The sequence below is a fragment of the Penaeus vannamei genome, chromosome 15 (genome assembly GCF_042767895.1).
Source record: "Penaeus vannamei isolate JL-2024 chromosome 15, ASM4276789v1, whole genome shotgun sequence".
Lineage (NCBI taxonomy): Eukaryota > Metazoa > Arthropoda > Malacostraca > Decapoda > Penaeidae > Penaeus > Penaeus vannamei.
The window spans coordinates 32,945,432-32,957,931 of NC_091563.1; the positions used below are offsets into that span (position 1 = coordinate 32,945,432).

At 49.9% G+C, this 12,500-nt stretch overlaps 1 protein-coding gene across 1 annotated transcript in view; it reads left to right on the forward strand.

Annotated features, from left to right (window-relative positions):
* The window catches only part of LOC113828703 (T-box transcription factor TBX20-like), a 104,347-nt gene that overhangs the window by 90,981 nt on the left and 866 nt on the right, over positions 1 to 12,500 (forward strand). The window contains exon 6 of the mRNA XM_027381720.2: positions 10,702 to 12,500. This exon is cut by the window's right edge and continues 866 nt beyond it. Coding sequence (XP_027237521.2) covers positions 10,702 to 11,284 — 583 coding nt within the window. The 3' untranslated portion in view covers positions 11,285 to 12,500. The remainder of the gene's footprint in view (positions 1 to 10,701) is intronic.

Sequence of the window (12,500 nt, forward strand, 5' to 3'; positions counted from 1 at the left end):
AAGCGAACAGGCCGATTCCCGAACCATGATTTACAACCTGCCAGAGTGGGTGGCCAGAGGACGGCGCCATCTTCACAAACAACCCATCATTTCCGAGAGAGAGAGAGAGAGGAAAAGGGGGAGAGAGAGAGAGAGAGAGAGAGAGAGAGAGAGAGAGAGAGAGAGAGAGAGAGAGAGAGAGGGAGAGAGAGAGAGAGAGAGAGAGGGAGAGAGAGAGAGAGGGAGAGAGAGAGAGAGAGAGAGAGAGAGAGGAAGAGGGAGAGAGAGAAAGTGGGAGTGAGTGAGAGAGAAAGTGAGTGAGTGAGCGAGTGAGAGAGAAAGAGAGAGAGAGAGAGAGAGGGAGAGAGAGAGAGAGAGAGAGAGAGAGAGAGAGAGAGAGAGAGAGAGAGAGAGAGAGAGAGAAAGGAGTGAGCGGGGAGCGAGTGAGAGAGAGTAAGAGACAGAGGCAGAGACAGAGGAAGGGAGGGATGGAGAGAGAGAAAGAGAGAGAGAGAGTTAGAGAGACAGAGGGAGAGAAAGAGAGAAAGAAAGAAATACAGAGACAAACAGAGAAAGTGACAGACCGCCAGACAGACAGACAGACAGAAAGACAAACGGATGAAAAACAAAAGACGAAAAACGGAATACAGAAAAATGAAAAAGCTTTCGTATTTTAACACAATAATCTTATTCTTCTTTCAACTCAGCAAAAGACATATAATTGAACCGAACCAGCTGTTGCAGCGGAGATCGAAATAATGATAATGACAAAGTTAATTCAATGTGTATATATATAAAAGTTGATACTGAAACAAAAAGAAAATGAAGATATATAAATTTTTTATAACATTTTTTTCGATGTTGAAATGTAGAAAGAGGAGGAGGAGGAGGAGGAGGAAAAGGAGAAGTAGGAGAAGTAGGAGGAGGAGGAGGAATAGTAGGAAGAGAAGAAGAAGAATGAAAATAAGAATGAGGAGGAAGAGAAGGAGACGGAGGAGGGGAAGAGGAAGTAGAGAGGAAGGGGAAAAAAAGAGGAAAAGGATGAGCAGGGAATAACAGTGAGAGAGAGAAAAAAAATAAAAATAGGTCGACAAACAGGACGATTAACTCAACACTGATACCAGATCATTACCAGATAGTAGAGTCGATCTGAAAGTGATTTTACAGAGGGCGGCGAAGGTAGACGTAGAAATCACACGGGCGGGGGAGGGGGGGAGGGGGGGAGATGGGCGTCTGGGGGGTGGGGGTGTGAGGGGCGTATGGGGGAGGAGGTTAGGGGGAGTGATGGGCGTACGAGAAGAGGATTTTTTTTGGGGGGGCGTATGATTATCTCGGGCGGGTGTCGCGAGAGGGGGAGGGGGGAAGGGGGGAGGAGGAGGAGGCCTTATGGACATTAATTACTACATGGTGCCATTAAGGTCTCGCGGGGCACACCTACCCGCGCCCTCTGCCTTGCTCTTCTCGCTACTCCTGTCTTTTGTCTTCTTCTTCCTGTGTTTCTTCCCTTTTCTATTTTTTTCCGTCTGATTTCATTTTCTTTCTTTCGTTTTATTTTATTTTTTCTTATTTCTTCTCTTTATTCTTTTCCTACGTTCCTTCGTCCTCTCCTTCTTCTTCTTCTTTTTCTTCTCCCCCCCTCCTCCTCCTCCTCCTCTCGCTCCTTTTTCTACTCCTCTTTTTCCTCTTCTTCCTCCTCCTCCTACTTTCGCCTAACCTCCTCCTCCTCCTCCTCCTCCCTCCTTTTTCTACTCCTCTTTCTTTCCTCTTCTTCCTCCTCCTCCTCCTTCGTCTCCTCCTCCTCCTCCTCTTCGCCCTCCTCTTCCTCCTCCTCTTCCTCCTCCTCCTCCTCCTCCTCCTTCGCCTCCTCTTCCTCCTTCGCCTCCTCCTCCTCCTTTTCCCCCTGGAGTATCGATATTCTCTTGTTTTTATGTGCGTATTTTTTGTGTGTCTATTGGATCAGTTTGTGTACGTAATAACCTTCTTCCGTGATGGATAGAGAGGATACACTTGCCGCTCCGGGTGTGAAAGGCGATACACTAAGTAAACAAAACCTCTTGTTTAGACCACGAGTGTATAAACTCTTCGCCTCAGACCCGGTCGACATTTAACACAGGTCTCCTTCCCTTCACTCCCTCCCTCGTCCCTCCTTAAACCCCCCCTCCCTACCTGTCACCCCACCTCCTGTCTGCCCCTCCCTCCGCTTCACCCTACCCCCTGTCCATCCCTCCCTCCCCTACACCCTACCCCCTGTCTGTCCTCTCGCTCCCCTTCACGCTTACCCCCTGTCCCTCCCTCCTCTCGTCCTTTCCCCTCCCCCTCCCCCTCCTCTCCCCCCTCCCCCTTCACCCCACCCCCCTGTCATTCCCTCCCTCCCCTTCACCCTACCCCCTGTCCCTCCCTCCCTCGTCCTTAACCCCCCACCCCTCCTCTCCCCCTCCCCATGCACCCCCTACATGCACTAGCCAAAGGTCGAAATTCTACACCTCCTTTAGTGGTCCATCTTGGCCTATTATCCAGAGCCACATGGCCCTTTTTCTTTACCATGGACACCTAGAGACCGATAGTGTTATGGTTATGACGCCGCGGGCATTATTTCGGTCTGCGGCGATTCGGTCTCGGAGGGAAACTCGAGGCGGACCTGCGGGTTGACACCTTGGCTGCGGTCCGGCGGCGATGACGTCTGACAAGTTTACAAGTCACAGGTCCGGACGTGCTGTTTACAAGGGACGAGCCACGGTGTCATGTCTGAAGGTGGGGGGAAGGGGGGAAGGGAAGGGGGGCGGGGGAGTGGGCTTTGGTTATACGATTCGATTCCTTTGATTATTGTTTATTTGTTTATTTAATTTGATCTGGTTGTCTGTCTGTTCGCTGTGGATACCAGGGACTTGTTTTGGGGATGGTTGGGGGAACAGCTAACGTTGCGAGAACAAAACGTTTGTGTAGATAGAACTGCTCTTCTTGTACTGGGTATTAATGTCAGAGTTATTGGCTTATTCCCAAAAATCCGGCATTAAGGGCACCATAATACCCCCGGCTGCCCACACCTATACCTTACACTTATACCTGATATCCCCGCCTGACATCGCTTATCCGCCAAACCACAGAAAAATAGGTAATAATCCACCCCCAAAGTAACTTACACAGGGTACTTAGTGTAGTGGTAAAAGCGTGGTTAGTTTTAGGGGAAGGGGGGGGGGGTAGGAGGGAGGGAAAGGGAGGGAGGGAGAGGGAGGGAGGAAAGAAAGGGAATACTGAGGAGAGAGTACGGAAAGGAACGTAATAAAAGGGGGAGACAGAGTGAGAGAGAGAGAGAGAAAGAGAGAAACAGATAGACAGAAAGAAAGGAAGAAAGAGAAATAGAGACACAGAGACAGAGAGAGAGCAACAAAAAAAGATAGACAGAGACATATAGACAGACAGACACAGAGAGAGAGGCCAATCGGTCGTTTCCAAACTGACCAACACCTTTATGATGGGTTGTTAGCGCCGCGTTAACGATCGTCGTCGCTGGTTTCCCTCCGCTGTGGAAATCTTCCCACGCTCCGTTTTCCATATTTGGTTAAAATTCGAAATTGCTTTTTTTTCTTTTCTTATATTTGAAAATTTGAATCGAATTTTTTTCTCCTTCGGGATAACGAAAAAATTATAAATATTCGCCGCAAAATCTCGAAAATTTGCATATATATACTCGAGTTCCATGACTCTGATAGATCTTTTTACTAAGCTACGTATCCTTTGCCGATGTCATGTGTTAAGATAATGTTTTCTTATTTCGAAATTGCCTTGTCACAGCCAATGTTAGATTTATCGATATTCTAATAGCGACCAATGAATGACACATCAGATCAGGATCTTCCTCGATATCAAAAAAAAAAAAAAAAAAAAAAAAAAAAATGGGAGCGAAGTAAGTCTACGGGAGCGGCACGCCACGTTTCGACCCCCCCCCCCGCCCGGAATCTCACCACCGTCTAATCTCTTCTTGAAGATTATAATGATTCCGACATTTTCCGACTCATTTAACCCCTCCCTAATCTAATTCACTCGCTTATCTCCAATTTTAACCGATTTTGAACCACACGACATCCTCCCAAGTGTAGATATAAAACCACCAACACTTGTCTTTAAAAAAAAAGAGAGACGAATTGATTTAATGATAATTAAATTAATGATAAGCAAAGCGCGAAATACCTCGAGATTTTCCCAAGAGATGAAACTGCCATCTCATCTTTGCGGATAAGGATCGCTGCCTGAGAACCCCGGCCGCCCACCCCGCCCACGATCCCCGCCCGCCCGTGTTAACTTGTGGGCGGTGTCACTCTTTCCAAATTATGGGCGCTTTGCACAATTAAGATGTTATTAGGAGATTGCGCGTGTGATTGAGACGAGATAAAATAAGCTACTGTGTTTTTTTGTATCTTTTTCTTCTAAAAATGTGGAAGACAAAGTAAATAAAAATTATCAAAAGTGTAATTAATAACAAAATAAAAAAAATAAATTGAAAAAAGACGAAACCACAAAATTTAGAATCTCTGAATACACACACACGCGCACACGTACATGTATGTCCGTGTGTGCGTATGTGTAAGTATGTACGTACGTGCAGATCGATGCTCAGAGCAAGACCTGTGGTATATGAGACAGCGGGGATGAGAGACACAAGGGAGGGGGAGGGGGAGGGAGAGGGGGAGGCGAAGGGGCAAGGGAGAAGTGTTGGGGGGGGAGGGGTAGCGGGGTAGTGGGGGATGGGGGAAGGGGGGGTGGGGTAGCGAGGTAGTGGGGGAAGGGGGAAGGGGGGGGGGTAGGCGAAGTAGTGGGTAGGGGTGGGTGTAGGAGGGTGGGGAAGCAGGGAAGGAGGTGAAGGGAGGGGGTGGGCAGACGATGTAGTTGGGAGGGGGGGGTGGGGGAAGGGGGGGTTCATCTAGCTTGTATTTAGTTCGCCAACAAGAAGCGTAAAGAGAGATTATGAAGTAAATCTGTTATCCCCGCGTTCTAATGGGATTATGAACAGAGGAGAGAAGGAAGTGATGAAGATGTGCGAATAGAGAAGAAAATAAATAGATGCGAGGAGAGAGAGAGAGAGAGAGAGAAAGAAAGAAAGAAAAAAGAGAGAAAGCGAAAAAAAAAACGATAGAACCAGAGAAAAGGAAACAAGAGACTTAGACGGAGAGAGAGAGAAAGAAAGAAAAAAATAAAGAGAGAGAGAGAGAAAGAGAGAGCGGAAGAACAACAAGGGTGGGCATGGGCGTGCTCGATATCAATTATGGGCGTTCTCTATCGGCTGGACAAGGCCGATGACTCCCCTAGATAGTGGGCGTGAGGGGTGGGGGAGGGGGAGAAGGGAGGAGGGGGAAGGGGGAAGTTTAGTTCGATAGATAATTCGATAGATGGAAAACGCTTAAAGAGGATAGGATAGGAGAGAAAAAGAGGGAGGAGAAGGAGAAGAGAGAGAGAGCGAAGGAACAGGAGGAGGGAAGGAGGGTAGAGGAGAAGGGGTAGGGAGGGGTAGAAGGAAGGGAGGGAGGGGGAGAGTTATTAATTAGCTAGGTGTGAGGGAGCGAGATAGACTAGCCTTGGGATGGTTTAGGATGGAAGGAAAAAGGATGGTTGAGGATGGAAGGGGGGGAGGAGGGGGGAGGGGGAGGGTAGGCGAGGGAGGAGGGGAGGGAGGGAAGGAGGGTAAATGATAGATGGAGGGATGAATTGGGTCTGTGGGGCCTGTCGTTAATGGCGAGAATTAAATATGATGAGAGGGAGCGAGAGAGAGAGAGAGAGAGAGAGAGAGAGAGAGAGAGAGAGAGAGAGAGAGAGAGAGAGAGAGAGAGAGAGAGAGAGAGAGAGAGAGAGAGAGAGAGAACGAGCCGAGATATAAAAAAAATAGATACATAGATCGACATATAGATAAGGAGAAGGTGAGAGAGAGAAGAAGAAAAGTGAGAAAGAAAGAGAGATAAAGAAAGGGGAAAGATGCATCATCGTGGGCGTAAGAACAAGGGAGGGAGGGAGAGAAGGCAAGAGGGCGGGAGGGAGGGAGGGAGGGAAGGAGAGAGATACAGGGGTAGGGTCAAGGGGTAGGGAGGGAGGGAGGGAGGGAAGGAGAGAGATACAGGGGTAGGGTCAAGGGGTAGGGAGGGGAGGGGGAGAGGAGGAGGAGGGGGGGGGAGGGGTTACTTATCAATTACCGTTGTAAGGTGTGAGTTTCAGCGGAGGGCGTGGCCGAGTGGGTTGCCCGGGGCGAGGGGGTAATTATGTATCTTCAGCCACATCCACTTGGGAGGCGATGCGGCGGCGACGGCGGTGGTCGAGGTGGAGGAGGAGGGGGGGGGGAGGGGTGTGTGGATTGAGGAGGGTGGTGGTGGAGGCGGAACGTGAAGGGTGGATGGTGGTGGAGGACTTGTGGATGGAGGTGGTCGCGTTGGAGGAAGGTGGATGGTGGAATACGTAGCTATAATATCTATCTGTGTGTATCTGCATGTATACATATACCGTGAATATATATACTGTACGTCTGTGTACATATAAACCTACGCACTCATAGACGCAAGTTTCTACGAAATACGTATGACATCACGAAAAACAATTTTCTCCCTAAGAAAGGACGAAAGATCAATGCTTGTTGTCCGTGATAAATGACCACCTCCCCCCCCCCCCCCCTTCGTCTCCACATCCACCACCTGCACGAACGCAGGACGAAAGTGGGTTCGAAGGCTTACATTGTCGCCGTGTGTGCGGACAAGCGGGTATTCCTCGAAAGCGTACGAGAGAAATATTAGGTTTCTGCAAGGACAACGAGCGGGTATTCCTCGAAAGCGTGGAAGGGAAATATTAGGTTTCGGTAAGGAACATGTGAATAATTTATCCGTACAGCAGTTACTTTGGAGAGAAGTGTCGAGAATTTTGTCCTTTGATGTCGGTCTAACGTTTAGACATGTCCTTTTGAACGCGTGTGGAATTTGTCAAAAGATCCGCGTTGTTGATATAGATTGAAGGTCTTGGTTCATAATTTTCGAGAGAGAGAGAGAGAGAGAGAGGGAGAGAGAGAGGGAGAGAGAGGGAGAGAGAGGGAGAGAGAGGGAGAGAGAGGGAGAGAGAGGGAGAGAGAGGGAGAGAGAGGGAGAGAGAGGGAGAGAGAGGGAGAGAGAGGAGAGAGAGGGAGAGAGAGAGAGAGAGAGAGAGAGAGAGAGAGAGAGAGAGAGAGAGAGAGAGAGAGAGAGAGAGAGAGAGAGAGAGAGAGAGAGAGAGAGAGAGAGAGAGAGAGAGAGAGAGAGAGAGAGAGAGAGAGAGAGAGAGAGAATATTAGAGAAGAGCAGGTGACGTCGCCTCCCTCCCAACTTTTCAAATGACAGTTCCAATTAAAGATTTCTCCGCTTCATTTTTTGGCGGGAAACAATGGCCGCGGAGCCGTTCCCCGTAATTCGATATCTGCGATGAAAAAACTGCTTCTCGCTCCCCTCTTCACTTAGCTACGACTGGCGGCCCACCTTTCCCCAGGCCGTAGTGACGTAACCGCCGCTATGCCTCTGATAATTAACCTCCGCGGTGGTACATTTTTCAAAAGTATCGTCACGACTGCGCGGGATGTTTCGAACCATTAATAATTCCCGGCGATGATTCGTCTCTCTTTAAGATACGAATTAACGCGCCTCGACTACAGCATACACGATGCCCGTAACAGCTAGGTGTAGCTCGGTTAATTAAAGTCTTCCCCGAGATGTTTCTCAAGAGTCGTGTGTAATCAACCAGGGCGGTACACCTTATGAAAGTTAGAGGTGTTGAAGCTATCTAATGTTCACAGCTTTTCCCACACCTCGAGCGGCGGCTGCGGATGCGCGACAAGTGTGCGAATTTGGCCGTCGTGTCCCGCGTATTAGTCGGGATTTATACGCGCTCAGGCCAAGGCGATATCACGCAAGGAGCCGAAATCTGCGTTTTAACATACGTTTCCCCGGATGATAGTGTTTAGAAAGCGGGGAAAACGGCCGTTTAAAAAGATGAATTATTGTACCGATGGCGCCCCGACGAGGCTGCCACGAGGCGGTTGAGGAAGATGATGGTAACATTCAATTAACTTCAACTTACAGAATGGATCACCCCCGCGCCGCCAACCCACCGCACGCAGATGAGACTTCAGTTATCTAATCGCTAGATGGGCACAGGAGACTTCTAATTTAATCGCTCGTGTATATATACTTACGAACGAGCTTTTTTACATTGTTTAATTTGATAGAGCACGTTTTGATCGGCTCGATTGCGCCGGGGGAACGATTAGCTATACGGCCTGTGCTATCGCGAGGACCCTTTTTTGTATGCGCGCCAAAATGTAAATTTCTCTTCGCCATACATGGGCCGGAACTTATCAGATAGCAGCGAGGGCGAGATAAGGAGGAGGAGGAGGAGGAGGGAATATTTTAATTCGTAGGGATCCAGCCTTCCCGTCGACCGGAGAGAAAAAGAGAAGACGAAAAAAGGTGAAAACAAAGAGCAAAAAATCCTTTCCGGTCACCCGGGCGGCAGGAGCGGGGCCTCAAAGGAGTCCGCATCCCGCATCTGGGCGCCCTAACCGCTTCGTCGCCGCCTCCGAGGTGTGACCGGGGTCCTTCTGGGCACCGCGCAGGGGAGGTCCTCGTGGGCGTCCTTGCAGCGGGCTTCCTGGCTGGCCTCCGCCCCGCCCGCGCGAGGGAGGGGGGGGGGAGGCCGCCAGACCTGCGCCAAACCAAACACGATCAGAGCGTCCATTTGCTTTCCGCACCGCGCTGCGCCTCCGCCTTGTAATTAGCCGAAGCGCGGCCTCGCCGACGCCCGCGGCGGAGCCTCCTCGGCGCTGCCGCCCGAGCCGGGATGACTGGATGCTGCGGCGCGAGAGAGGAGGCGGAGGCGGCTCCTGCGGGATGCTTGGGGACCCTGGCTTTGTGTGTTTGTGCAAACGGGCGGACGTGCATGCATACAACACACTCACACAAATACATACATACATACATACATACATATATATATATATATATATATATATATATATATATATATGTGTGTGTGTGTGTGTGTGTGTGTGTGTGTGTGTGTGTGTATGTATGCATGTATTAAATACGCATTTATACGCAACCATTATTCCGCCTTACACCCAAACCAACCCAAAGAAAAAAGAAATACCCAAAAGTACCCAATACAAGTACCCGTTACAAGCCGCCTTACGCCCAACGCAGTCTAATAAAACGCCCATCGGCCTCCTCTCCCCCCTCCTCCCCCCACCCACCCCTAGATACCGACAGTAATTATCGGGTCACAAGAGCAAAGGAGCAAAGTACCGATGACGTCGACGTACCATCTCCAGGTCAAATAAAGGCGAAATTGATGATCGCGGCGCCTACGCGAGATTGGCCTGGGGTCAGCGTTGATTCCAGGCCTGCCTCGGTCTCGGGGTGGGGGAGGGGAGGGAGGGGAGGGGGGAGGGAAGGGGTGGGAGGGAAGGAGTGGGAGGGAGGGAAGGGGTGGGAGGGAGGGAAGGAGTGGGAGGGAGGGGGAGTAGGATGGAGGGAGGGAGTAGGAAGGAGTTAGACTGGGATGGGGAGGGAGGGAGAGGGAGTGTGAGGATATAGAGGGAAGGGGAGAGAGACAGAGAGAATAAAATGGGAAGGAGAATAAGGAGAGAAAAAAAGACAAACGATAAGAAGAAGAAGAAGAGAGAGGGAGACAGGAAAAAAAACGAAAACAAGAAGAAGAAGACGAGAGAGAGAGAGAGAGAAGGTCCTGTCAGAGGGGCCTCATTTGTGTTGTTTTTCTTCCGTTGTTTTTTCTTGCGATGCGCACTTGTTTTGTGTCTCCGACTGAGGTTTTGTGGCGTCTTAGTGTCAGAGAAAGATGTTTGTTCTTCGTGTGAGTGAATATGATTTTGTTTGGAATTTTGCGGTGTTTAGAACCTTAGACGGATGAAATTTGTTGTCGTTATTTTTTATTTTATTTATTTATTTATTTATTTTATTGTTTATTATTATTATTATTATTATTATTATTTTGCATAAGATTAATTTGCATCGGTGAAAAAGTAGTGTTTTTTTGCTATATGCGCATTTTTTCCGTATATTTCCAACACACTTGTCAAAACGTATCGAGTCATTAGAAAAAGAAAAAAAAAGTGAGAGAGAAAAAAAAGAGTAATTAGCGCAGGTGTTTATTTTTTTCCCTCACTCTTTTTTTGTTCTCTACGCCTTTCCTTTGTGTCTGGGCGGCCTAGATGAAGCCTGGGCGGCGCTAATAACTCCCAGGTGATGTTCTAAGCCCCCGTGGGCCGCTACCTGGCTCGGGAGACGGGCCTTCCGCTCTCCATCCCGACGCCAAGTTCGTCCCCGCCTTCTAATTTCCCGAGACAATCCATCAAAAAAACACATTCCAGTTTTGAAGCGTGATTTCATTGGATCACATTTTCCTCTTGATGGAATTTTGAGGGGAGGGGGTGTGGGGTGGGGCGGGGGGAGTCTTGCTTGGCCCATAAGGCTTTGTAATCAGGAGTGGTATGTATTGGGTGCTTCTCGGGGAATGTCCATTTCGGGGAGAAGTGTCCGTGTGTCATGAAGTCTGGTTCGATGCACTTCCACCGTGACTAAAAGGGTGAGGAGTTCATAATTGTAAGTCATGGAAGTGCTCGGGGTTATTAGAGCGAGTGCGCTTTTTTGGCATGTCTGTCTGCGACGAATGGCACGGTGACTGAGACGCTTTTTCTTCCTTCCGCAGAGATACTATGGAGTCGATGCTGGTTGACCCGCGGTACCTGGGCGCGCCCCTCAGAGGCTACCTCGAGCTGGACGCGGAGAACAACAACCTCCTGGAGAAGGCCCGAGCACAGCTGATGTGGGACCGCCTCGCCGCGATTACCGCCCCGCCGGGAGCCTCGGGAGCGCCACCGCCGCCGCAAGTGGCAGCCGCAGCCGCAGCAGCAGCAGCAGGCCTCATACCTCCCTCAATACCACCCCAGCTGTACACCCTCAACCCCACCCGTGGTAACCCGTCCCCCCTGCCGCTCCCCGCACACCTCTGGTCGCAGTGGACGGCGCTGCACGGCCTCAGCCACCCCAACCCGACGCTGCCCCATCTGTCCTCGCCGCACACGTCGACGGCGAGCCACCTGCCGCACTCGGCCCTCTCCGCCGCGCCCTCCTCGTCGTCGGCCTCGGTCTCGCAGGCGGCAGCGGCGGCGGCCCTCACGCGGCCGCTGTTCCCGGCGCCGCTCAACCTCCACCGCTACTCGCCGTACTTCTTGCCGAAGACGTCGCCCTCGGACCCGCGCGACCACGCCCTGCCCGACCACCAGTCCTAGAGGCGCTCCCAACCTCCCCCCCCCCCCCGGCCCTGCTGACCGCAGCAGCCCCCGGGGGCGGGAGCCGTGTCTCAGCAGTCACCAGTGCCTAAGGGAACTTAGCTGCCTGGCGTGACTTTGTGTTGAGGTACCTGAAGTGACCCAAAGATGCCAAGTTGGACTCCCGTCGAGACGCCGCTGCCGGATCCTACCTCCTTCCACTGCCAGGACTTCTGACGCCAGTGACGTGGCGTGAAGCGCTATCTCGGATCCCTGCGTCTGGGCGAAATAAGGGACACAAAGTATTGTGGAAATGTACTAAAATGATCTAATATATGAATAGAAAAAATTAAGCTCCGTGCCAGTCACGAGGGCGTTCAGGAGTGAAGTCTTAGCGCCCGCACTCGCAGGCGAAGAACCAAAGGCTGTGATGGACACTCCGAAGTGCAGACCCTGGCGAAGGTGACGCGTGCGGCGGTGAGGCTCTCGGGTGCCACAGACTCTCCGGAAAAGGTGTCAGAGGTGTCGGTCGGGTAGTTGCCCATAGCGAACTACTTAACCCAAGTTTAGAGCAGCGCTTAAGCCCTCCTCGGACGAGATTTCAAGGCCGAGGCGACGGCGCCAGCTGGAGCGTCGCGCCCTTTCGCGCTGTCCGCGAGCTTGGGACGTGGAACTCAGGATCAATGACTCAGCATTTTGTGACATAACAAAATTTGTCGTTGTTGAGTATCTGTCAACGTCAATGTTTCTATTTTTTCTCTCTTGTTTGAGAAGCGAAATGTGAATCTATATTTGTATTTGTTACTTTTTATTAAGTTCACAATCCCCTGTTTCTCAAGATAATAAAAGATTTTTTTAGAAATATGACTATTTAAGTTTACAAGCTTTAACTTGGTCTTTGGACTTCCGTTTCAAAAGGATTGTCAGAGTCAGGTATGGATTAAATACATAATTGCAAAACGAAACTGCCACTTAAATTTAACCAAAATAACAGACAATTACAATATATATATATATATATATATATATTACTGAAGAAAAAAAATTAAACTGCTTTTTATATAAACTTCATGAAATTCACCATAAACAAATGAAACAAAAATACCCTGAGAGGTTTTCTTAGACCTGACCCTTTCCCAGTAGGCGACCTGGGCCGACCTGTGCCAGTTTCGTGCTGTTTGTGAACGGATGGTGAAGATACCAGTGTATGACCAGAAAACTTCTTTTTTTTCTTCCC